General features: G+C 39.9%; 2 protein-coding genes across 4 annotated transcripts; both read right to left on the reverse strand.

The window, feature by feature from the left end:
• Positions 1-11,800: 11,800 nt before the first annotated feature.
• On the reverse strand, positions 11,801-13,149 carry LOC113281692 (chlorophyll a-b binding protein 4, chloroplastic). The gene is made up of 3 exons (XM_026530486.1): positions 12,777-13,149; positions 12,263-12,678; positions 11,801-12,123 (listed from the first exon to the last, which is right to left on the reverse strand). Exons 1-3 carry the CDS (start codon positions 12,980-12,982, stop codon positions 11,993-11,995), a joined length of 753 nt encoding a protein of 250 aa, XP_026386271.1. The 5' UTR covers positions 12,983-13,149; the 3' UTR covers positions 11,801-11,992.
• A 339-nt stretch (positions 13,150-13,488) lies between these two features.
• On the reverse strand, positions 13,489-17,157 carry LOC113281693 (polypyrimidine tract-binding protein homolog 1-like). Of its 3 annotated transcripts, XM_026530490.1 has the most exons (11): positions 16,690-17,157; positions 16,352-16,561; positions 16,089-16,178; positions 15,582-15,644; positions 15,400-15,473; positions 15,208-15,303; positions 15,033-15,090; positions 14,859-14,963; positions 14,691-14,772; positions 14,397-14,509; positions 13,489-14,164 (listed from the first exon to the last, which is right to left on the reverse strand). In XM_026530490.1, the coding sequence occupies exons 1-11, from the start codon at positions 16,864-16,866 to the stop codon at positions 13,823-13,825; spliced, it is 1,410 nt and encodes a 469-aa protein (XP_026386275.1). In that variant the 5' UTR covers positions 16,867-17,157; the 3' UTR covers positions 13,489-13,822. The 3 variants fall into 3 exon arrangements, with proteins under 3 accessions (XP_026386275.1, XP_026386272.1, XP_026386273.1); XM_026530487.1 differs by lacking the exon at positions 16,089-16,178 and having other exon boundaries at positions 16,690-17,151; XM_026530488.1 differs by lacking the exon at positions 16,089-16,178 and having other exon boundaries at positions 13,842-14,164; positions 14,444-14,509; positions 16,690-17,151.
• Between the last annotated feature and the right edge of the window lie 9,751 nt (positions 17,158-26,908).

Here is a 26,908-nt window from a genome sequence, read left to right on the forward strand (position 1 = left end):
TAAGCACCGTCTAGAAATACTTACCTCAGTTCCCCGTTTAAGCAACGAAAGCTTATATGGCTTAGTGTGTTCCTTTGTACCTAACTGGAGTTTGGAGACGACTTGTTCTGACATCACATTCTCACATCTACCACCATCAATAACAAAGTGACAGATTTTACCTCTAATAGTGCAGGTTGAGTGAAATATGTTGTTGCGAAGCCAGAAATCATTGTCTTCTTTTTTAGGGGTAAAAAAAACCTTATGTACCACTAGTAGCCTTCTAGTGTTGGGATGTTTGGCATCTTCAATAACCTCATCAGATCTTCCAAGGAATAATAGTGGCCCAACATCACTCGAGAGTTCTTCCGTGTCATATTCTTCCTTATCAAATAAAGGTTGTCCATTAATCTCCCGGATGTTCTCATCACAATTAGGCATGTCCTCAATAAACAAACCTCTACCTCCAGGACGTGCTGGTTCAGGGAGAATAACCTTCTTGCAATCAGTTGCAAAATGGCCAGGATCACCACATCTGTAACATTTCATCTCGCCCTTTCTTTTGGGTGGGTTACTACTCCCTTGTTGCTGACTAGTAGAACCGATAGGTGAAAAGGGGTTTGGCCGGAATGAGGCTTTATTCTCATAGGTCGCTATATTCCGTCCACCTCGACGAGCTGACTGTCTTTCAAGACTAAGAGCCCGTTGATGTGCTTCCGACACGTTCCAATGGTTAAAAAGATTTAGAATGTCTTGATAATACTTATCAAGGCCGCCGATGTATCTGGTAACCTATTCTTCATCACTTTCCTTACGAGCAGATCTGAATGCTAGCTGATAAAACTCTTTGGTGTAGTCATCAATAGGCCTCCCAGATTGACTCAATCGCTGAGTTCGTTGAGCCAACTCTCTAGTATAATTAAATGGAAGGAAAGAAGAACACAAATGTTTCTTAAGTTTCTCCCAAGAATCAATCTTCGGTTTACCTTGTCTCTGGCGGTGAGATTTCAACTGCTGCCACCATGTTGCGGCCGTTCAACGGAACCTCGTTGCAACTAATGAGACCCTTCGATCATCTGGAACCCTTTTAAACTCTAGAAATTCTTCTACAACACAAAGCCAATCAATCAATTCATCGGGTTGTCAACTTTCAATCCTTATTCCCAGTTTCTGGAACCACGGTATTGATATGCAGTGTGTTGACTTTCCATTACGCTACCAGCGAAGATATTATACATGTCTTCCTCATCATCATCATCCTCTTCTTGGTGATTTAGATGTTGACGGTGCTCTTGATGTTCCTGCATAACAGCCAACTGACGGGTGAGCACTTGAACCTGTCGTTCGAGTTCCATAACCCCCTCAGACTCCATCACCTACTCTTCATGGGGGTTAGCACGAGTAGCCATTCGACGTCCTCCTCTTCCACGAGCCATGGCCGTGATTAGTTTCTAGCGCCAAAACTGATGCAGGCTTATAGGTTGAAACAGAAACTGAACATATAAACTCTTCTGAGTTTTAATCTTTTCTTTTTATTCATAAAATTTGTCGAATAAACTTAGGTTCATAAGCTTAAATAGAACCCTAAACTTGTAAGCTAAGAAAAGATAAAAATAAACCTAAAAGATAAATACGTAAACTCTAAAAACGTGAAAGAAAAGCTACTGACTAACGGACTTCCAGCGGCATAAAAAAACTCTATTTCTACAACTTAACCCACGTTGGGTCTCGCGCTTCCAAATAGGCCAAGGCGATCTCTTCTACGTCATCACCAAGCTATGCTCTAACAATATATATAATGGCGATATTAGAACCTCCGTGGCTGAGCTCTCAATATTCTATTATATATTTTATATTGTACGACTCGGTATTCACTTCTGTATTGGATTTAAAATGATTGGACAACTCCTAGATGGATTGACCACCAGTATAGAGAAATAATGTCTTCAGGATGTCGTTAGCGATGATGGTAACCCCTCTCCAGATGTTCCCTGGCCTTAAGAATACATATTCAAAACGGGTATGATGATTTTTGCATCTCGTACCTTGTTTTCGAATAATAAAATGATATCTCCTAGATAGATTGCTTACTAGCATAGAGCAATTTATAAATAAATTGTAGTGTTATATTCATATACTGAATTCCTAGAAAATATTTCATTTTCCCTTTCACTCTCCCTAAAATGTTTTTTTTACTTCAATTCGTAGTTATTTTCGGCTGAATTCTATGAATTATAGTCGAACTTCGGTAAATGTATGCTTTCGGGACCAAGAAAAAATATTCGTTCAACAGGGTTATTTATTTATCGATAAATGAATATTTTTTTCATTTATCGATAAACGATATTTATTCATTTAGACAATATTTTCTTAGTTAAGAAGTTAAATTGTATATGAGAAAATATACCAGTATACCTAGGAAATACTGGTCAAAATTCTTATCAATAATTCAATTAACATTCATTTCTTTTGAATTAACTGGTGTCATTTCTAATTTAGATTTTAGAAATGTGATGGACGTCGAACATCTTTTGAACTATCCTAACGACAATGATGCAGTTATGGAGTCTCCAACAGATGAAGAAATTATTGAGTCAGTAATGAATAATGAGAATGATCCTGAACCAGATGATAATAGCGTCGTACCAAATGTATCATCTAAAGATGCTTTTCAAGCATGGTCACTTTAAAAAATTACTTGCTACAACACGAGAAAAATATTCCATAAATTGTGCAAGCATTGTATAAAACTAAGGATACGGTGCATTTTGGTTTGGGTTGAAGAAAAAGACAATCAACCATAGACAATTTTTTTTTGAGTTCATTCCTACATATATTTTTATGTAGAATTTTCTGATAATGTATTTTGGTTTATTTTTATATATTATTTTTATTCAGTGATTATTCGTTTATATTTCTATAGGGCCTTTAAGGATCCAATTATTATTATTCACTAATACATTAAGCGAGGTTATTCATTTATCACCTTGGCCCAAGTCGGGACCGGAAAAAATTATTCATTTGGCGAGGTTATTCATTTATCGAGCATTCGTTTATCGAGGTTCGACTGTAATAATGAATATTCGCCTTTTGGGCATATGGGACGCTATTGATTAGTCTCGAAAAAATGGCATGGGTGTACTTAACAATAATGCTTTAAAAAGTATGTCAAAATATGGATTAAAGAGGATATGGAATATTGATCAAAAGAGGGAAGAATATTAAATAATAATAATGATATAGGGTCTACAAAGTAAATAGTCCCGCTACCATTAGGTTTTTACACCATATAATATACTAAAATATTATTACTTTATCTCGTTATTTTTTTCTTCATGTTATAAAAACGGTTGCAAAAAAAGACAAAGTTGAAAAAGCCTACAAGAAACTAGTCGGAATAGCAACAAGTTGGGCTCCAACACCTTTCTGTATGACTATCCCAATGTGTGAAAAAAATAATTACATTTCTTAGCACTAACATCGAACCTAAACCGATGATTATGTAATCTTTTTTAAAAGACCAACTTTTTTCTCACCCAGTTCACCAAATATCGAGAAGGCTAAGGTACCAAAACCAAAATCTTGAGCCAAACATTTTTCAAGGTATTTTTCATTCTTATGCATAATGGCATTGCTCAAGGCTAGGCCCAACCGAGAAGCACGAACGCCTCCACCAGTAAAAGGCAATACCTCGGTAACATCCAAGCAAACGAGTCGACCATTATCCCAGTTGTAAACCAAAACATCTACAGATCTCAAAGGCCCACCATCATTGGATAAGAAACCTAAAGCAACCTCTTTCCCAGCAGGCACACCGTCCTGAAAATACATATCAACAATAGTGTCACGGACAAGGTCATGCCGAAATTTGACCTACCTCATGAGCGGAATGTTTTTATTATTATTTCTAAACATTGGTCTGTAAAGCAAAATCCTACTAGGTCTTTAAAGCAAAATTTAGAGTTTTAGTCAAGGTCAAACTCTTCTGAAAATACTAAAGTAATGCTTGAAGGATCACCAAAAATACCAAAACACTCATGAATGATCTGCAATCACCATGGTGGTATGTGCATCACCATATCCAAAATATGTATGAATGTTCCTTTAACCTGTATATTCTGTATGAGACTGAATAAACCAGCCATCTTCTACTGCATTGTTCTTTTGAAAAACATCTTTAGGCTTTTTCAAGAAAAACTTAATTGCGCGCACACAGTGCCTGATGATATAATTTCCATTTTTCACTCTTGATATCTGCACTTTTCTGATAAGACAAGCATCACATTATGGAACTTCATTCCATCTATTACCATGTGGAGCATTTGGTAAGAGAAGAGTTCTCAAGTTTTCAACGCAAAAGAGAACACTATAGTTAAAGTTGTTGTGAAAGCAAAATGCTACTATTCACTTGGTTTTTGGTGATTAAGGATTTTGAAAACCTAGACTATCAATCGGTTATGGTTGATTGGCCTTGTCTGTTGTTACTTTCTTCTGTTGTAGGGTTTGAACTTCTTCATTTTTTTTCCTTGACTAATAAATCTTTCTTTGTAGATTATTTTTTTTTGTTATTATTGTATAAAGAGTATTACACTAACTAGTTGGAAGCCTAACAAGCTAAGCTCCAACAACATATTACTATATTAATTGAACAGGTTGTTGTGCTAACCTACCAGCGAATCTCATGGGTAACCTAGCCAAGGGAGCCGAAGCGGATGGGAGTTGAGATTGTGTCACAAGGGGGGCAAATTAACTCTATTTTCCATGTTAATTTATTCAATATTACGTCATTGGGGGCTCAAACCTAGGACACACGAAACTTTTGGGAACGGAGATGACTAGGTGAGCTAAGTTTTTTTCTTTTTTTTTCTTTTTTTTTAAAGTTGGTCGATACTGCTCCTCTTAGCTTATCGGGACATTGTTAACAACCTAAGATCCACATACAAGTTATTGTCGTTTCAGGGATATTTATTTCCTAAGAAATGTCCATGGGTGATCTACACAAAATTCGTTTTTTGATTTTTTCTGCTTGCATAAACAGGAACATTTACCCATTCTTGTGGACATGATTTCTCTACATTCAAATCATCTTCCCAACAACCTCATTTCTTTGGGACAAGGAAACAAGATTTTGACAGTGACCCATACATAATATATTTTTGGCTATATTCCTATATATTTTTATGTGAAAGAATAAATTAAAGTCATCCATGCATGATGATCTCTCTTGGTAAAGAAAAAGTTAGGAAATTAGGAATATGATCCTTGAATGACATAATTGTGTTCTCATCACGTACTATGAACAATGTACATATGCAGTTTGAACTGAACATGATAAGATGATAAACTCGTTGATAATAAGATGCTTATTAATTCAGAATTCAGCAAAAGTTTGAACTGAAAATCAATCATTTACTATGCGTTTCTAAGATGAATTCTTAAAAGACTGGTTTTGAACGACCCAATAATCTTCTACCCTGATTTGAACGACTAAAAACTCTTTTGGGCCGATGTTATTCATTTAACATTCAAAATTTTACTATGTGAACGTCAATATTATTCCAATGTTATTGGATTTTCCAACTAGGGGCATACTGATTCGTAGGCAATCCGATTGTCGGTCGTGGGTAGTTCATGCATTAGTGAATCAAATGATGAAATCGAGATGTCAAATGAACAGTAGCCATGTTCCTATGGACTCCCAAAACAGATAAGAGTTGGTAACGTAATGGAAAACTCTCAGATCTCTCTTCCATAAACATAGTACTAATGTACATATTAGAGTATATATTATGTATATACAAGGTAGCCGACGAGAAGAGAAGGTCCGAGGCAACCGTGACTTGAAGTGAAGACCAAGTCAAGTTACCGTGCAACCAAGGCACGTGAAGTGAAGCGCAAGTTAAAGAATATACCTAAAATAACTGTCTTCCTAGTTTAGTTCAATCTAACTCTATAAATTAGAGTTCTCCATGTAGTTGTAAATCATCCTAGTATCATCTTAATCTGGAGATCAATAATATTCACCCTCACGGGTTTTGTCCGTGAACGTAGGTCGAGATGACCGAACCACGTTAAACATCGTCTTCCATTATTATTTTGATATGTAGATTTATTTCTTATTTATCGCTCTTTTATCATTGATTTATTTTATTGTTTTCAATCATGATCAATGACATCTATTTTAGTTTTGAACTACATATCAAAATTTAAGATAGGGACTAATCAATATGAGAACGTACACTTCATAGAACTTCAGAAAATCCAACAAGCAAAGGGGTACGTGCTAGTAGTAAAAACTAAAGAGAATTTTGAAGGTAATTCCCTTACGGGAAATGTCTTATTTTCCCCTACAGTACCTAATGTACAAGATGTAGTATTTAACACGATTGAAGCTACGGGATAACTGTTTTATGTCCACAAAGGAGAGTTTGAAAATGAAGGGAGATAGGAGTCGAAGGACAGGTTTCAGATTTGATTTTGGTAAATCTTTCGTGCAATAAGTTGAAGAAGTATACATATACATTATTTGAAGCCATTAAAACAAAGAGCTAACATCTACTGGTTACTTTCGGGTAAATCCAGCCAAGGACGTTAAACCACCAGCATGCGTGTGTATACATTGTTCTAAAAATTCATGTAAAATGTAACTTACTACGCCTTCTTGGTTTTTGCATGCCCAGCAGTAGTTTGGTGTGGTACTAGTACATAAGTTGCAGGCCGAAGAGAGGCCTATTACTTTGCGATTGCAGTGCAAGGCCGAGATGAAGTGCTTAGGCTGAGATAACACGCTTTCTTTCTCTCCGTTGGCTAGGGGTGAGCAAAAAGTCCGGAACCGCGGATTTCACCCGTATTCGTCCGTAAAATTGCGGGTGAAATCCAATTCGCAAGATCTATGGACTGGACACGGTTGGATTTTTCAAATCCGCACTTTTAGCGTTTAGTTACGGTTGGACTTTAAAATCCGCGGATTCATCCGCACCGTAGGGCAATGTGTTTAGTGTTGGATATTGGTAGTCAATATTACTTCAACATTAACCCAAAACTGTTGTTGCAGGTAACTCAAACAGAATTTGCTTTCCTTAAAAACTCGTACCTGGTTCCTTTAGTCGCCATCTTACTCTCCATAATCTATATATGTTCAGAAGGCGTAATTAATGTCAATACTTTCTGTTTAAACTTTAATTAAAGGTCTGCACCTGAATCAACGCACTTCGAGTGCAGTGGGAGCTTCAAAAAAGCCTTGCCGTGCAACTTGGGGTGTGTCACTCCCTCCTCATATGCCTGCCTCCATTATCTGTAGTGTTTTCATTTTTATTATTTTATTGTTAACCTAAAGATGTATGTGTAAACTTGCCATCTGTTTTGCGTGCGTTAGAGCAGTTTCAAAAGGAGTTGCACCAACGAGCTGAAGAAAATGCACGGCAGCTGCAAAAGTTGCTGGAGGAACATAAGAAAGTGGGAGAATCATTCATGCTTGCAACTTTCTTCTCTGAGCACCATATCACCCGCGGTTAATCCGCATCCGGTCCGTATCATCCGTTGATCCGTGGATGCCAAATTCGCGGGTGATTGGACCGGACACGGTTGGATTTTCCAAATCGCAACTTTGACGGACTGGACGCGGGTGACCACTAATCCGCAACCGTCCGTCCGTTGCACACCCTACCGTTGGCATCCTCATCGTAATTTATGAGTGTAAGGCTAGTTCTTATGGGTGTGGCAGACCAAAAAGTTTGCCATTTTTGCACCCACTATGGAGCTCGCAAACTGGCAAACCGGCCTGGCTAAGTGGAAAATTTGCCACTTAGCCAGGCCAGGTCAAGTTTCTACCGAGCGGTCGAGACTCGACCGTTCGGTCAAGTCTACACCGTTTGGTGTTTACTGCACCGTTAGCGGCTCTTATAAGACCTTTCGTTCTAGTTTACACTGCTGAGTAGAATCTGATCCAACGACCATAAATACCACATTCCTCTACCATTTTAACTCACATCTTCTTCCTATTTTCCAATGGCTCAAAATATGTCTATGGCTCAATTCATAGAAGAGCAACATGCGGCCGAAAATCAAAGAGTTGCACTTCGAGCTAGTGTGCAAAATGAATTAAGAAGAGCAGATAGTTGGAGAGTTGCACAGCAGCGCAATTTTAGCACGTTAGAAGATGAATGCATCTGCAACAATTATGTTTTCTACACTAATCATCCAATCCATGATGGCGCATTACGGATTATTCCATTTTGGCAACGCGGTTTAATGAAATTTGAGGAAGAAATAACGAACCTCAACAATCGCAATTCGATGGTGTTGGGTGCTCGGTTCTCCATAATTTCCAAGAATGTTAACAAGTATATTACTATGATAAAGGAAGAGGCTCAAAACATGAGGAGTGGTGAAACCCTGATGGAGATTGATCAAAGATGTCGTGCAAAGTGGCTCCGTGACAACGGAGAGAAGCTCCAATGTGCAAGTTGTTATGAAATCTTAAAAGTGTTTCCCCAATTTAATCTAGCTTATCAATTCTAAGTTCTAAATTTTAAGTTATGTAGAAAACTTGAAATGAAGATTATTATTTATCAAACAAAAGTGTAATTACATAAACGATTTAAACAAACCACGATTCATATTAACGACTAACAAAACTCTCAAACTAACGATTACCACCAAATACATAATCCCCTAAACCCGTTGGATCTTGTGAAAACTCATTATTTGGACTCTGAGATGGTGGTTGAGTAGCATCAGGTGATTCATAACCTTGAAATGGTACCGGAGCCATTGGAGGTGCTTGAAATCGGTGAAATGTCGAACTTGTTGGGGTATAAATTACGGATTGCCTAAATGCATCCAAGTGGACGTGTCCACCACCAGGAGTAAGTACATGACCTTGAGGAATGAAACCAATAGGAAACTGGAAATCTGTCTTCAAGTTTGCTATTTTTGGTGGCAGCTGAGTCTCTTCCACCATAGTCTCTTCCATCGGAGTGTGATGACGACTTCTACGACCTCCACGACTTCCACTTGCACGATTTCTTGTATTGCCCTCACCGGGCATTTGAGAACTTGACCCTAACGGAGTCTCAGGAAATTCATAACTCATACTCTCCCTCAAAGTCTGCATCTGATTCAAGTGAAAATTGCGGAACTGATTGGTAAAAAGCACAAAATTGTTCAACTCGGTCTGATACTCTTCTTTTGTTGCCACCACATTATTGTATGGATAGCTCGGTTGCATATCTTCACTAGTAAGTGGGACTGTAATAACATCTCCAATTGGTAATAAAGTCTGGACTTCCCAAGATAATGGAGGCATATGCGACGACCCCATTTGACTGTTAGGGTACGTACATGGTTCGCCCGTCGGTGGTGGGAATTGGGAAGGAAGATCTGTATGTGGCAAATTTCCAATTGCTGGAAAGTCAACATTACCTAAATTTTGTGGATGAACAACAATATTTAGCACGCATACCTTTTGGAACCAACTGTAGTAATCATAGTCGTTTTCTGGTACTTGGATCAAATCATCAGCTTCTTCCCAAGGTTGTCTATTATTTGTCAACTTTATCCAATCATCATGTGAAATAATTGAAGTTAGAAAAGGGTTGATTTCTTTTACCTTTCTTCCTTGTAGCTGAAATAAATGTCTTTCTCCATAGTACCAAATACCCTGACCACTAACTGGACTGTAAAACACAAGTCGCTTAAGGCTTAACTGAAGCATGGCTTGTGCCACTAGTTCATTGAAATCATCATTACTGAATACGGCGTTGGCGTAATGTTGATACTAGTTCTGCACACTTATTGCATCCTTTGCATAGCAGCAATATTTTGACCATCGTTAATCTGGCCAATCCAATTATCAGCTTTGTACTTGTACACGATTGGAAAAATTAATCGTTTATCGTGAAGATCAGGTTCGCCGACCGTAAAGTAAGTATACCACCAATACTGAAAAATAACATTGATGAAAATTGATGTGTTAGTACATTCACCATTGAAAAATAACATTGATCAATCTAATAAATAGTTCTTACCTCCAATACGATCCAAAATGCATTTAAGCTATCTGTCTTCTTAATTGAGCAATCATCGAGACATATGTACACCTCAGCTAAAATTGCAGAACCCCAATCATAATTTGGCGTTTTACTTAAATCTTCTAAAGATTCCAGAAAACCAATTAATGACATTGTGCTAGCATTGGGAAAAAAAACTTGGCCTAACATCCATAATACAAAAATCCGTTCAAGCTCGGGATAATCTTCAGCTCTGTTTATCCCCTTGGCATGGTAACGGCTCAAAAAAGCATTCAACCCAGACACTCTTAATCCATATGAGTGTAACTCTCTGGATTCTGGCTTTCCTCCAGTATCATTTGAGTACAAGGGGAGTAATTGTTTCCATCTTCCTTCTGATATCCACTTTAATTGGTTGAATTGTATTATTTCGCCCTCACTTTTTATTTCAGTCAGCATATACAAATCTAACGGTGTGAACCCTAAAAACAACATGGTCATAAAATTAAAGTTTGTATGTGGAACTAAAATTTGTATCAAACTAAAAAATTGAATCTCTAAAAATTAAAATTTGTTTCTGAACTAAAAATTAAACTATTGAATGGAAGAAATAGAACTTACCACACTCGAAATCCTTGAAAAAGAACATATTTGCAGTGTTCCACCAACGTTCACAAATAACTCGCACAATTTGAGTCCTGTGGTTTTTGCCTAAACGCTGCCAAGGATATTTTCTCAGGGATTCTTGAACAGGTTCGGGGAGTAACTCATAAATTTCACTTAGCTCAGACCACCCACCTCTTAATTTAGGTAACAAAGCTCGCTCGGGATGGTTACACAAATGCGTAGATGTTACACCAGATCCAACTAGTTGCCGAACATTAGCGAACTCGTGCTCTTTATCCTGAACCCATACGATATCACTATCTGCAATAAATTTTCCTTTTTCTTTCTTGTTTCTTTTCCTTTGTCTATCTTTTTTGGAACTAGTCATTTTTAAAAAATCGCTCTGGTCTGCTCTTTAGAGAAGGGAAGAAAGAAATTATTTTTGTGAATGAAAACTGAAGGTAATAGGGGTATTTATAGGCGGTAGAGCACCGACCGTGAACGGTCGAGATTAAACCGCTAGCGGTGTAATCTAGACCTGGCGGTCGCTAGTACACCTCTAGCGGTGTAGTCTTGACCGCTAGATGGAGACCCGATCGCTTATCCTTTCCCCATAGGGGCGCGGCCAGTTTGCCAGGCCACCTGGCATGGCAAATGGGTGGGTTAGCCACCCCATAGGAACCGGCCTAAGTGTACGACCGTTGCACTTATTCTACGTGTGTTGCCACCCACATCGACAAATTTTAGTGCGGAACTCCTCCTTTGTAAGTGAAAGGGTAATGCAAAAGAGCATGTTATTTTGCTTTGTAGTCGACGACATCATCTGCCTTGTTGCCATCAGGTTGAGCCGATGACAATAGCCAAGCATGGTTGTGTTTCATCAAGTTCTGAGGCATCAATATATAGTCGCATTGCTAATCCAATTTTTGGATCTTGCCGTTTGAAGAGAGAAAGGAACTTAGCTAAGAATTTATATGATTTAGACTGCAGATATGTATAATCCGACTAGAACCATAATCTCGAAGATACTAATCGAAGAAGCAATCAATGTTACTGTTATGTCAGGTACGTTGTTGCTCACAGGCAAGACCACTGTATGCCTCGACTAGCATATAACAATCTATTTGGATTCCCATGAATTTTATAACTGGAGATCGATTATTCTCGCAAGATCTTGGTCAAGTGCCAAATTCCAAACAGCAAAATAGATAGTAAAAATAGATTGAACTAATAAGATAAGAAAAAATAACATCTTAGTTCCCCTGTACATTGATTGGAGGTCTTTTGCTTTTCACTTTTCTACATTGAAGCTCATTTCATACAAAACCCAAACTACTGAATATAATTGTTACAAAGGCAGAAATAAAATCATCCCCATTTTACGACGAATTACGTGCTCACTTGAATAGCTGAATGATGGTGTTGTGCCATGGGTCAGCAAGGTGTTGCCCTAGGTTATCTAAAGGTCCTTTCCCAGTCACATTGTGTTGTACAACAAATCCCAAGAATGCCAACATTGCCAATCTTCCTGCAAATCCAACAAAAAAAGAAAACACATATTAGCCAATCTGTGCAAAGTTTGTCCAAATTTTTTTAGAAAAAACTAAGCTAACTTCTCATGACAAATATTATAAATGTGTATGAAAACGGTGATGAATCTTATTTACCGTTGGCGACTTCTTTCTCCTTGGCCTCTTCGGTAGCGGAGAAGTTGAGTGGGTTAAAGATACCACCGGGATATCCAACCTCACCTTTAGGCAAACTGTAGCTCTTAAAGATGGGATCTTGGTTAACACTTCCTGGGTTCTTAATATCTTGCCACCTTCTGATTTCTACGTAGTGGAACAAGATGAATTCGATCACAAAGAGAGTTGAGTTTGAAGCGAAGTATTCAGCTTTCCCGGCGTCATACCATTCTGGAACGTTAATGATCCCAATCTTTGTGAAGAGTTCTGGTAACAACATTCCTGCAACACCCAACATAGCCCATCGTCCATTGACGAGCTCGGCTTGAACGAACCATTTCAAGTTCTCGGGGTCCTCAGCAAGTCCAAGAGGATCGAATCCGTTGTCACCAGGAAGACTACAATAACAAAAAATTTATTATTCAGTACCAAACCACTGTATTCATACATAATCGTTTAACTCAAAAGTACACAGGGTTGATTCATAGTTATGTACCTGCCAGTAAGGTATCCGGGAGAGGCCAAACCAGGCAACCACTGACCCTTCTTAGCTTCAATTTTGAAGGACTTTGACGATGTTGAAGTTACGGTTTTAACAGAGACTTCTCTTGTGAGCTTGCCAGAGGAGCCACTGAGGAACCGTGACTTTGATGCGCATGGCCGGAAGACGGCAAGTGATGCTTGTGTTGTGACGGTAGACATCTCCCTGATTTGGATTCCAAAAACTGAAATGGATCTTCGCCAAGGGTATTGCAGTAGTAGTGGTGAGTATACTAGTTGTTGTTGTGATTGCTAAAAGTATGTGTTTGTGTTTCCTTTTTGTATTTCATTTCAGCGACCTGCTTGTGGTTAGAATTTGTTATTGTATTCTGATGGTCTGATCAGGTGTTGTGAAAATCGGATGGATGAGATGTTATTGTTGATTAAACTGACCAATCAGAGTCTGTAATCCCTTATCTTCACTTATCTGGTTGACATATCCACAAATCCAAGTCTTTGTTTCTGTTGGTTAAGAATATCTTGTAGGCTCCATATTTGTGCTATGCTGGCAGATTATTTGGCTGGAGAAATCTTCCACCTTGGAATCTAATTATCCAATCAATGTCTTACAAATGGCTGGTTCAGGAGTTGCCGAAGCAGAATGTTATATTTCAGTAGGGCTAGAAAAATATGTTGTGGTCACTTGCAAAGAGAGAATAAACGATAGATGGGAAAGAAAACATTGATTAACAGAGTTTCTGTAACATAACATTAGACATTTTCATGAACTTAATACTATTGAACATCAAATGATTCAAAACGGAATTACATCGTAAGGAATAGAGTTGAAAGACAACAAATAAGCAACTATTAGAGCTAACACATACACGTCGCCTACAGGGTTGCGATTTTTGTGCATAAATCCTTGAAAGGGTTGCAGAAGTTTAAGGTTTATAAGAGAACAAGCTTAGCTACAAAAAGTTCCATGCACAGATGCATACAGAGTTAAGGTTTTCCCCATGGGACAGCTTGGCACAAGCTGGCTCAGCCACGCTGTGTAGCTTACTGACCATAATAAGGTGGTTGACCTGCGTATGAAGCACTACCAGGAGGTCTGACATTTGGCTGGTGACTGTATGAAGGCATTCCCTTTGAAGCCATACCAGAAGAGCCTTGATGACCTGGAGGCAAATATGATGAAGATCCCGCAGTGGAGTAGGCCGGATGACCAGGAAATGTCGTTGGAGGTGAGCTGTAAGTGTGTCCATCATGGTGTTGTGCGCCGGGGTAAGCAGACTGAGGATTTTGCCAACTGGTCGAGGAAGTCGGAGCCGCAGACACTTGTTGCATCGGGAGAAAAGCTGACTCCGGAAGTGTGAAGTCTCGACTTCGGTCATTATGCGCCTACAATATAGAGAAGGACAAGTCAAGTTTAAGAAAGGGTTATCTATCCTCAGTGATATACTACCAATAATAAATATAAGAGAGTGTCAAGAAACATACATTGATTTAGAAAATTTTGTTTTTCACTTCCAACCAACAATGGAACTTTTGGTTTCTGCTAAAGCCGTTTATAACTTTTGTTTTTTTATTCCTTTTGGTTGGTTTTATGTAACTCAAAAACTTTTATTAATACCTTTACATTGAGATCAGTATGACGAGAGTATGACAGATGAAGCTTACAGTAGCCACCATCATAGATGCAATGCCCTTCCAAAGCTTCTTTAGCAGCAGCAGCAGTTGTGACATCTGATCAGAATTAACAAGTTTTAACAGAATAAGCCACAAGCTAAAAAAATCCCTAACTTCGGAAAGAAAGAATGAGTTGAGATAAACATGGCACTTTTGCTACAATAAGATCCCAAACTCCTTTTTAAGGAACTAGTAATGAAAGTAAGCTTCAAGCGGAAAAAATTTGCAAAGGGTCTACCTGGGTACTGGACTAGTGCTTGCATTCCACCATTTTTATCAAATATAGCAATTTTTTGAACCGTTCCAAACGCTGAGAATACCTGAGATATACATGCCAAATCTTACTTTCATGTAAATTAAGATCTAATCAAGAGTTTTGTGAAAGAAAATATGCTGAAAGTTATACCGTGTGAAGAACATCAACGGTGACAGCATATTGCAGATTCTCAATTGAAGCGAGAAGTACGTTACTTTCAGGTTCTTTTCTCTTTCCATCAGGACCTACCACGGGCTGAATATAACTTTATGTTAGTGAAAGCATAAAAAGACCATATGCGGTAGAATTATTTCAAAAACATACCTGCATGGTGCCCTCAATTGCAGAAGGATTCACAGGAAGGTAGGGATTTGTGTAGTCCCTACAAGATCAACAAAGATTACCCACAGATAAATCACGCCATATTTCCAACTTAACAAGGAACATGTTAAAAACAAAATTATTTGATCTCTGAGACAACTCAACTAGATTGGTATACCTGCTCCGATGAGATTGGAACTTAATATTTAAATCAGTATGTGCAGAATACGAGATGCGCAAGTTGCATGAATCAACATGTTCCGGAAGCAAGTACCTGATAAAATTTACAATACGGCAATCAATAACAAGTTTCACAGATATGACAACATGAGTATTCCGCCTCCATAGAATGATCAAAGAAACTTCTTACTTGGGTATACTTCTTCCATCAAGTGCATCTCTGGCTGAAGATGCAGTGACAGCATCAGTGAATTGAATTAACGCCTGCAATTATATCTAGTCCACGTTAAGAACGTACATCGCAATAGCTCTCCTATCCCGATGGTCAAAAGATAGAATAAACTTAAAAACCAAAGAGTTTAGGTATATGACCTGAAAACCTGCAGCCTTCTCGAATGTAGCAATTTTTTGCACATACCCAAAAGCAGAAAAGACCTGAACCAAAGAGGTAATGCTTTAGCGATCATGTAATAAACTGATTGTAAGAGGAACACAAACAGATCTCAAGTGCTAGGGGACACCTGTGATAACAAGCTTTGGAAAAGACTTAAAAAGGGAATACGGTGCACAAGACCATATATTCAAACTGTCTCCAACAAAACAAATGCCTGAATTTTAGTAACCATTAAAATGATGTGAAAGCCTGAAACCCATCCTAGAGAAATAAATTTATAACACCAGAGATAAGAAACAGCAACAAACAATTCATAAGACGGAATAAAGGTTTTACTTCTATAGCCTGTGAAACATTGATTCCTGAATCAAGAATCAACAAGAGCAAATTAAGGCACTCAAACAGTAAATAATGAGAGAGGAAATGCATCAGAAAAACGAGGCTAACAAATTATAATGCAGGAATAAAATGCTACATAAAAGAACATTCAGAGGAGATGGACAAAACAAACACGATATTTCTCCCATGAGGTAGTACGCTGACAACGAAGAATTCTCCAAGCTAACATGGACCTGCTGATTTTGATAGAAGCAAGTAGAAGTTCCAAATCACCTCTCTTTCGCAAAGGCATTATACAAAAAACTCTACATCCACATTTTTCTATTTTTACCATCTAAATATCCATCACCATGACAGATATGTAATTGTAATATGCACAAAGTGATTATTCTTGAAATTTAAAGCTTACCAAGTGAATAACATCTATGCTGACATCACCAGCTTCGACACCTTCAATTGTCACAAGCAACACATTTCCAGCAATATCTCCAGAACTCTTATTGTTCACAATTTCCTGCCTATTTGAATACTGAATATAAACAGTTTTACCACGAACTTGTGCCGGGTCTGACGATGACGCATAATATGATACCATTGAGATTGCTTGATTTAAGTCCACCTACAAAACAAGAATACACACATAAAGAATTAAAACTTCACAATTGTGAATTCTCCTACGAATTCCCGTCAAGAATTTCTAGATTTCCCTAAACTGAAACCCTAATAATTGAAAGAAAAAAAACTTACAAATTCAACAAAGGCTTGATTACGATTAGCACCAACGTTGCATTTAGTATTCACGATCTTGCCAAAAGGTTTGCATAGTTCGACTAATTCTTCATCTATACATTCCCATGGTAAATTACGAAGGTGAAGTACTTTTGACGGTGTTTGCGTATACCTAAACTGAGTTTGTCCTGACATCGAGATTGAGAATTAGGGTTAGGGTTTTGAACGAGAGAGATAAGAGAAGAAGAAAAAAGAGGATGCGAAGGTTTTTGTTTGTTCTCAGTTCTCACTCTCCTGAGATTTCCTAGAATTGGTGCTGGAGCTAAATTGAGGGGTTTCTTCCTTTTCTGGTTAGATTTACACTTGAGTAGGACACTTGAGTAGGAAACATTTGCAAGGGTGCAACTATTTTCGGCTACATACAGTTAAAAACGGGGCGTGGACGTGGTGTTATTTAAGGAAAGACGGGCTTAAGAACCCGGATTTATTAAACTATACTCACTAAAATTAAGGTTCGAGGAAACACATCCTGGCGGAGAAGTAGCATTCCACCTGCAAGTTACATTATTGTGCATTGCAAAATGGCATAATTAATGTGCCGGATAATATATATTTTGTGGTCCATATTAAAATTTCATGTCTATAAAGGTAGCCTCCTTGCGGATCTCCAGAATCACTGAATGAATACCCTAAGAGATATTTTCCCCTAACATTGCAGTTGTGACATTTTTCGCATCACCTTCAATAATTGATTTGCTGAAAGATAATTTTCTGGCCAGTTGCACGCCTGGTCCTCAAGCAAATGATTCATCCAGGAGTGGTGATGTAGCATCAAAAGTGATTGTTTCATGACCCAAAAATAATCTCACGTTGTAGCAATGGCACCAGTATCACCCTTATTAGGAAAAAAAGTCGCGTCTACACTGATTTTGACATAAGAATCGTCAGGGGGAGTTCAATTGCAGGGTCGAATTCCATTCGTCTCCATCTCAAACTCCGACTGAATGTAGGTGCAGAGACCAAAGTCAGGCAATATTTTGCAAGTTCAGACTCGAAGAAAAATGCTTTAGAAAAAATGATGCCATTCCTCATTTTCCAAAGATTCCACATAATGCAAATCTTGTATTCAACTTTATACCCTGAGTTCTCCTTCATCCAATAACGTAGAACTTCATTTGGGCATTCATTAAATCGATTATGCTTAAACCCCACCAAAGCTTCATTATAAACCAGATGAGACATAGGACAAGCAAATAGAAAATGGAAATGGTTTCATCTTTTTCTTTACAACAAGTGCAGGAAGTTTCACAATTGTAGATGATGCAGTGAAGATTCATCTTAACATCTACCCATTATTTAAGATTTTCCAATTGAAAATGTGGATTTTCAGAACAATATTTTCATAAGACCAAAAGTTTTTCAGAGGAAACCGACTATATGCAGAAGAAACTGGAATATCTCTTTGTAGATGGGGCAAAACGATTTGCTGGTTTTTAAGGAATTGAGGAGACGACCGTGCGAAGGAGACTCCTTGAACCGAGCAAATTGCTCAACCTCACACAGATGCACTGCAAAAAGGGAGTGCTTGAATTCGAGAGATCAGTCTGTAGGACTCTGGACTAAACCAAGACAATGGTCGTTTCAGAGTCAATTCGATCACAAGAGAGGATGGATCGATCTGTAGGAGGGAAGCTGAGAAATATGTGAGATCAATGGTGATCGAAGATTGTATGTGTGTTTTGTATTCTGCGTGAAGAAATAAGATAAGTTCTGATTGATTGAATTTTGCTCTGTTGAGAGTAATTTCTCAGACGCTGAGTTCTTATTCTCTTGTTGTCTGTTTGACGAAAGATTGTTTGTTGTTTCAATCATGATTCAGAGACTTATTTATATTGCAAGAATTATAGACACCTTGATCCCATGAAGTGTGACAGTTGCTGGAGTCAAAGAGTGGGGAAGTGGAAATCGTGTTAAAACCAGATGCTCATCGTGAGGAGACTTGGTTGATTTTCAACCCACTACTTTTCTAACTCCTCTAACTGCTTGCACGACTTGCTCACATTCTCATCGTGTGTATGAACACACGAGCCGTAGATAAACCAAAACCCTAGTTGATATCCCCCCATGTGACACGATTGATGTCTCGTGATTGTGGAGTCTTCAAGGCAGACATGTATTTAGTTAGTCAGTTGTTGACTTTATGAGACGATGAGTCTTTGTATTGCTAAGTCGAACGTGATTTGCAAATGTTCTAGGACTCATGAATTGAATATGTCTGCTGAGACAGAGATATAATTGTATAGTTAAGGTGAGCAAATAATGTTTATTTGATGAATTGTTGAATATTGATAGTTGAACCAATATTCCTTAGTTTGAGCAAATATTGCTCATTTGAACAAATGTTGCTCGTTTGATGAATTATTGATAGCGGACCAAATGAAATATTAATTTAAGATACTGGCAACTGAGCCGAGTATAATAATTAAAATGTTGATCATGGGATCAACGTAAAATTATTAGTGTTTGAGTCTGCTCAGAGTTATGCTTTGTAGAGCCACGGATTCGAAACCCTAATTTTGATCAATTGCTGATCAATTGAAGATTTATTGAAAATCAACCACGGAGTGAAGCAGGGACCGGCTACATGGGATGATGGGTCGACCATGTAGCGCCCAGATGCTCGAGTGATCCAGCACCAAAGTCTCTTGAATACCAGTTGGTGAAAGGATGATTAAATGTTGGTTTAATCATTTATTGAAATAACGCTCGTCTGAGCCTTAGGTGATGAAACCTAATTATGACAGAATGAGGGACCGACCAAGGGGTCATTGAACCATCCCTGGTTGGTCATGGGACCGACTGGCGATCGTTTGATGAAATTCCAAGTTTTTTTTGAAGAGTTTGAACCTAGTATGAACAAATTAGGTCAAATTATGAAAATATGTGGGACCGGCCTCTTGCAAGCCAAAGAGCCAACCTTGGTCGGTCAAGGTAATATGCCCATGTCACCAGAGTGTCCGTGTCTCAGTCCTGAGAGTTTTGATATTTTCTGGTGTGCATTCGAGCAACATCTGGGAAAATTTGAAGAAATCAGGGTTTTGGTGAAACTGAGGAACTTCATGAGATGAAGGAAATAATTAATAATAAAATAAATAATCATAAAGTGTGGGACCGGCTATAGCTAAGGCATGGTCGGCCGGCCAATAAGCCCGGTTCCATGTCACGTTTCCTAATTTTATATTAATTTCATGATTTTAAGAAAATTTCATGAAATCAAGGAGTTTGTTGAAACGAAGGAGTTTCCATGAGATGAAGGAAATAATAATAATAATAATAATAATAATAATAATAATAATAATAATATAAAATAAGGGGCTTATGGGACCGGCCATGGCTAGGGCATGGTCGGCAGGCTAGTGGCCCTGTCCCGTGAACCTTTCCCAATTTTATATTATTTTCATGATTTGAAGGAAATATCATGAAATTAAGGAGTTTCATAAGATGAAGGAAATAATAATAATAATATAATAATAAGGAATTAACGTGTGGGACTGGCTAAAGCCAGGGCATGGCCGGCCGGCTAGTAAGCCCGGTCCCATGACACTTTTCCTAATTTTTATTATTTCCTTGATATGAAGGAAACACCATGAAACTGAGGAGTTTCCTTAAGACGAATGAGTTTTGTTCAAATGAAAGGATTTTCATGAGATCAAAGAAAAATAATAAAATATGATAAAAATCATAAAATAAAGAAAGAGGCATGGGGCCGGCCACGGCATGACTGGCCGGCCGGTGGACCCAGTCCCCTGGCACCTCAGCTAATATTTTTTTATTATTATTTTTCTTCCTATTTTGCATAGGTTCATCGTTCCTTCGTATTTTTGAATGCTCGTTAGTGCATTTAAATGCTCGTTAGTGCATTATTGCTGAGTACACTTGCACTATTTTGGTCGGGGCTTACTCGATAGCGGCTCAGATTCCCGTACGTTGAATATTTATTACTAACTCATGGGATTTGCTGGGAATAACCATGAATTGAAGCAATGAAATATTATGAAGAACGTAGATTATTTTCTAGGATTCAGTTGATGAATTTAATGACTAGAAATAATTAATTGATGGCTCTATACTAGCAGCCAAGATGTCTAGGAGCATTAATTATTCAAGAATTGATCGATATGAGCTAGTTGAAGCGTCATATTTCTTTTATATAGTCAGGGAAAACATTGTTACATCCTAAAGATGTTATGCTCTATAGTAGTGTTGATGGTGGTTTTTAGCTTAGGGTTAAAATTGTAAAACCTTACATCTGATGCGACGTCACTCTGTAAGGAAACGGAGCCATGAGTGTTAACCTCTCCGCTGATATATTTATTGAACCATTCAATATATTTACATGAAATTTATCCATACTGGCGCATATAGCAACCATCCCATGTTACGTAAATTTCGGCGCCTTGCCTATATTCACTTAATATAAGTTTCTTTGAATGCTTTCTATGCTAAGTTCCCCGGATGAACCCTTAATGTTGATATGGCATGACAATTCGTGTTCACTCGCAGCAGAGTAGCACGAATTTCCAAATATCAAGGATATAAGGTCTTTGCATAAGGTATTCAATCAGAAAACATGCTGCTCTCTGGCTATGAACTTAAAGAACTCTGTGTCAACACATAGAATTCAATCAATTACTTTTGCGCCTTGCACAATATACCAGAATTTGCTTGTCGAAAGTAAGCCTAGGCAAACTAGGTAATTAATCCGCCATGGATTAGTAGGTGCAAAACCCTGCCCAGAATCAGAAAACATGGAGCCGTAGCAGCAAAGGGAGGCGTGGCCATGCCTTAGGCCAGCTGGTGCCACTTGTCATTGGCCACGCCCCATCCTAAACCGGACCTATTTCCCTCTACCAATCAGGTCGCCTCAAACTCGACACGCGCACATAAGTTATGGTTGGGCCCTTACTTGTCGGCCCCACTTCCCATTGACCAATCAGGTCACTCTAAAGCCGCCACACTCACACCAGAATTGTAGCCACGCCCATGCTTGGCCGGCCCCTCTCCTTCCGACCGACCAATCAGGTCACTTTAAAATGCGCCACGAGCACTAGGGGTGCGGTCGCGCCTTATGTTTGGCCGGCCCCTTTTCTTGACCAATCAAGTCGCTCTAAACTCGTCACCATACATTAAAGGCCAAACACACCCTGTTGCGCCACTATACAAATTGGCAAGCCAAACGCGCCCTGCCACAACAACATATTAATTGGCTTTCCAAAAAGCCGCACCAACATGTCGAACGTGCCATGTTGCGCCAATAAGTTGAACGGAACGCCAACATGCCACTCCTCCGCACCAACATGCCAAACATGCCACTTCGTGACAACATGCCATAAATAGCGCCCTACATGCTAACCTACCTCATGTTCAGGGCCAACGCCATGATAAGCTCAAATTAGGGTTTTCTAGTCAGAAGCACGGTCTACATTAACCAAAACCCTAATTTTCGCAACACAAATTATGCCATTTCGGCCCCACAACATGCTACGAGTCGTGTGGGGCCCAGGAATCCCTAGGAATGACGCCATATCATAGCCACCCACGACAATCCTTACTCCTGTGGTCGTCTCCACACTACGGCCTTGCCATAGTTCCTTTGGCATAGCTATGGCACCGTTTGCACAAAAAAGTGTCGCCATGTCGCGGCCGCATGCTACACGCACCAATTAGGGTTTCGACATGCCAAACCCTAATTTAGGCAAAGTTTCTACGCCAACCAAGCCAAGTAACCTTTCCCAAAAGCGTTGGGATTGATGTGGCAATAGGGCCAATGTTGGCACGCCACATGTGGTTCCAACACCGAGATGCCAAAGACTAGCGTCCATGGATATGCCAGACGCTACTTCGTGCCACTGACATGTGCTAACTATTCCATTCACACCGCCATGTCGTAGTCATGCCGCACGTGCTAAATAGAGTTGCGATGTGCCAAACCCTAATTTGGCTAAAAGTTGCCATGCCAACTGAGTCCAGTGACTCTCCTAAGGCCTCAAGGTTAACTTAGCAACAAGGCCAATATTTCCAGAAGCCATATCTGGGTCTAACAGCAATATGACAAAAACTGCTGCCACGGCTACGCCACTGGCATGCCGTTATGCCATGCCTCCTCCAGACGCCACTTCGCTATACAACAAGATGCGGCCCTAATCAATGGTCATCCTTCCTCATGAGATGCAATATCAGCCATCCAAGTTCGCCACCGAACTGACAGACTTGTGGCCAGTTTCAGACGACCAGCTGCCTAAATCTAGTGGCCATGGCTACGCCAGGCGCCACTTGCATCACTATGCCACTGGCGTGCACGAGCCATACCACATTGCTACTGGCGTACACCAAAACACCACCGCGCCATTATCAGGCGCCAACACAAGGTAGCCATAATCAACGACTACCCTCCTTCATGAGATGCGATCTCAGCCATCGAAGTTCATCACCGAACTGACAAACCTGTGGCAAGTTTTAGGAGGCCAGCCAAAACGATCCTAATAGCATTGCATGATATTTTCCAGCGGTAAGTCCCTCAACTTTGACTTGCCACACGTAGCGAAGTGCTACATGTTTTCCATGAAAACACTCGAGACATCAAACATGTCACAAACTAGGGGATGCTCATCAGGGTATTGGTCTAGCGGTTTACCGTTTATGTGAACTTAGTGGTGGTAAAAAGTCAAGGTAATAAATTTTTCATTTCCTTCATCATGGAAGCATAATGACTGGCGGTTACACGTTACTCTATTCTTCTACCACTCAATCGTTTCCACTTCCTACGAGACCAGGATATGTTTCGATATGACTTGTATAAATAGGCTTCACCTATTTTCACCAAACAACTAGTTTTTGGTCCGCAACAACACATTATCTAAAAATCAGTTGGTAGCTTTTCAGTCTGCTAGCCAGTTCTACTTTCTGATACAAGTCATAAAACAAGCCACATCTTCAGGATTAACCATTCTGGTCTCAACACTCTCTTTGCTTCCCTCCCTAAGACCAACCCTTCTCCTTCACTTTGTGACCGAAGCAAGCCTGGAACGACCATTTCTTGGTTTAGGCCAGGATTGTACAGATAGATCTATCGAATCAAAAGTACTCATGTGCAGTGCATTGTTTAGGGTTTAGATTTGTTTCTCATCCACACACCCAAATTTACCGAAACCAGCAGAAACGATTTTCACCCACAAACAATTGGCGACCGCAGTAGGAGATTAAATCTCTCGGTTACAACTCCAATTTCCAGAAGATGGTCGGTCTTAGAACTGAGTCCATGATCCCAAATTCCACTCAGACTCCGGCGAATGGCGATGTATTTTCTCCCAACATGACGCTTAATGGCGCATCCAATGAGAAACTCCAAGGTTGGCCGAATTGGCACGGGTTCAGGAGATCCACACAAGGAACATGGACCTGATGAAGGAGACGATAAACAGCATACTCAACTTTCTTATCAGATTTACATCAGATTTGAGTGGTTCACCCGCCCAGGAAATTCCAGCACTGGGGACTGATGTCCCGGATAATTGTTTTCAGGTCAACAACTTCACCACCAATCAAAAAGCGGTGAACCAGGAAGCAGCCGAGTTGGTGGAAAGTTTATGTGAACTTATGCACCTTTCAAAGGACCAGCGAGCGGAGACATTTACTGCGATTAATCAAATAGCCCTAGACGCGTGTTTGGTTCCTTTACGCTCGGAAACTCCAAGAATATCAGAGATATCCATCAACAACGTTACATTTACTGAAGACGACATGATGACAGAAGAAGGAAATAACCGGGCCCTACACGTCACTGCTCGCATCAAGGATTCAGAGTTCAAAAGGGCCCTCATCGACACGGGGGCGTCCTTCAATGTTATTACTCTCAGAAAGCTCAGAACAACCAAGGTGGGGCCAAGCAAAATTATACGGCAGCCTACCATGATGACGAATTTTGAAGGCAACCAAACCAGCACGTGTGGATACCTCAACCCGAATCTGTCGGTAGGACCAATCCAGTCGAAGGTAAAGTTCGAGGTAATCGAAAAGGAGCCAGACTACCGCATGATACTGGGAAGACGGTGTCTCCACGATAACAGGGTCGTTCCTTTAACATATCACCAGTGCCTAAAGACCATGTTGAATGAAGAAGTTATTTGCATTCCCGCGTCATCATCTCTTTATGCACCAACCTGTGGTATGGAGATGTTCGAACCGAAAGAAAATTCGCGGGACTCGTCAGGCAAATTTCACTGCACTCCACTCCCGACATGGACATCAATCGAAGAAGAGGACAGGCTTGCATCGATACACAAAGAGAGCCAACCTCGTGCCATCCCTCTAAAAGAAAAACACGCCAATTTCCCTTTATCAAACGGAAGTACGGCTCATACTCATACCAAGCGGGAGCGGGCTTTTATTGCAAGCCGTGACGAAAAGGGGAAAACTGTATATCAGCGCCGTTGTTAGCAATTAGCAAGGGAGACTACCACCCAGTCTCTCCGCCCAATGGAATGCAATCACAGCAGCGAGCCACAAGAGGAGGTGCCGGATGCACCACGACAACTGCAGGACGGAACCAACTCCACCACAGATGAACTCGAAGTGGTCAACATAGGAAGTGAGGAATATCCACGGCCTGTCTCCATCAGCTCAACTCTATGTGCCGACGAACGTGCAAAATTGGTGGACCTTCTTAAGACAAATCAAGATGTATTCGCGTGGACGTACGAGGAAATGCCTGGCTTGGATGAGAAACTGGTCACTCATCATCTACATATAATACCCGGATCCAAACTGGTCACCCAAGCCATCCTCACGATGCCACCTGCACAAAATGTGAAAGAACTCCAGAGATTCATGGGTAAGGTAAGCTACATCCTGCATTTTATACCGGGTTTAGCTCAGCTTGTTGCTTCATTCACCCCCTTGCTGAAGAAAGGGGAAAGTTTTATTTGGACAACGCTACAACAAGAAGCTTTTCGGAAGATTCAACATATACTGTCATCCCCAGCCGTCATGAAATCTCATGTACAAGGAAGACCGTTGTGTCTCTACACTGCTTTTAGTGATACTGTTGTCGGAGCTCTTCTCGCCCAAGAAGATGATGAAGGAATTGAGCACCCTATATACTACTTCAGTCGGATTTTGACGGATGTTGAACTCAGATACCCTAAGGCAGAAAAAGCATGCATAGCTCTGATTCACTCCATTCAGAAGTTTAGGCATTATCTGCTCTCAAACAAAGTGGTGCTGATATCTAAGTTTGATCCCGCGAAGTTCTTGATTTCAAAAACGGCCCTGATAGGAAGGCCAGCCAAATGGCTCCTCCAAATGTCAGAGCTTGATATAACGTGTGCTTCCCCAAGAGCTATCAGAGGACAAGTGGTCGCAGATTTACTAGCAGCTTTCCCAGGAGAGGGTACCACATCACTGCACGAAGACCTTCCTGGAGAATTTCAGGAAATCTCTTTTGTCAAAGAAGAAGCGTGGATACTATTTTTTGATGGCTCCTCCACCCCTAGCAATAATACTGGAGGAGCGGGCGTGGTTCTAGTATCCCCAACCGGTGAAGTTTTCTCGCATTCCTTCAAGATATACTTTCATTGCACCAATAATTCAGCAGAATATGAAGCCTTTCTCATAGGGTTGTCATTATCCAAGCAAGCTGGAGCCACGCGTCTAGAAATAAGGGGAGATTCTAAATTACTGGTTAACCAGATGAATGGCGTATATGCACTGAAAGAGGAGACGCTGGCCCCGTATATATCCGAGGCGTAAAAGCTTCTAAATTACTTCGCTGATGCAACCATAACACATGTTGGCCGTAGCAACAACAGACATGTTGATTTCCTAGACACATTAGCATCGAAGCTGCAGTTTGAAGGTTTGGAAGAAACATTGACGGTGAAAAGACGAACCATGGTATCAACATGGCTTTCACAATCTAAGGAGACTGAAACCATCAACTGGAGAACACAGATTATTCAAGAACTTAACATCTCGCTTTCCCAAGGAAAGGTCAGTCTCAAAATCTTACAGAACTTCTTCATGCTTCACGGGATATTGTACCACCGGAACCCAGATGGTTCCCTATTAAGATGCCTCGGAGATAAAGAGGCACAACAGCAGCTTAATCATATTCATGGTGAAATTTGCGGGCAAACGTTGGTGGCAACACTTTATCGCCGTCTGCAACGTCTTGGCTACT

Source organism: Papaver somniferum, chromosome 5 (genome assembly GCF_003573695.1).
Source record: "Papaver somniferum cultivar HN1 chromosome 5, ASM357369v1, whole genome shotgun sequence".
In the NCBI taxonomy this organism is placed as follows: Eukaryota; Viridiplantae; Streptophyta; class Magnoliopsida; order Ranunculales; family Papaveraceae; genus Papaver; species Papaver somniferum.

Excerpts from the sequence above, each read along its gene's own strand:
- LOC113281692 (XM_026530486.1), bottom strand. The coding sequence starts at position 12,982 with ATGTCTACCGTCACAACACAAGCATCACTTGCCGTCTTCCGGCCATGC. Across the intron at positions 12,679-12,776 it reads CCCGGATACCTTACTGGCAG|TCTTCCTGGTGACAACGGAT; the intron begins GTACATAACTAT and ends TTGTTATTGTAG. Across the intron at positions 12,124-12,262 it reads GGAGAAAGAAGTCGCCAACG|GAAGATTGGCAATGTTGGCA; the intron begins GTAAATAAGATT and ends TTGGATTTGCAG.
- LOC113281693 (XM_026530490.1), bottom strand. The coding sequence starts at position 16,866 with ATGTCAGGACAAACTCAGTTTAGGTATACGCAAACACCGTCAAAAGTA. Across the intron at positions 16,179-16,351 it reads GCATAGATGTTATTCACTTG|CAGGTCCATGTTAGCTTGGA; the intron begins GTAAGCTTTAAA and ends TATCAAAATCAG. Across the intron at positions 15,091-15,207 it reads TTCCAATCTCATCGGAGCAG|GGACTACACAAATCCCTACC; the intron begins GTATACCAATCT and ends TTGATCTTGTAG.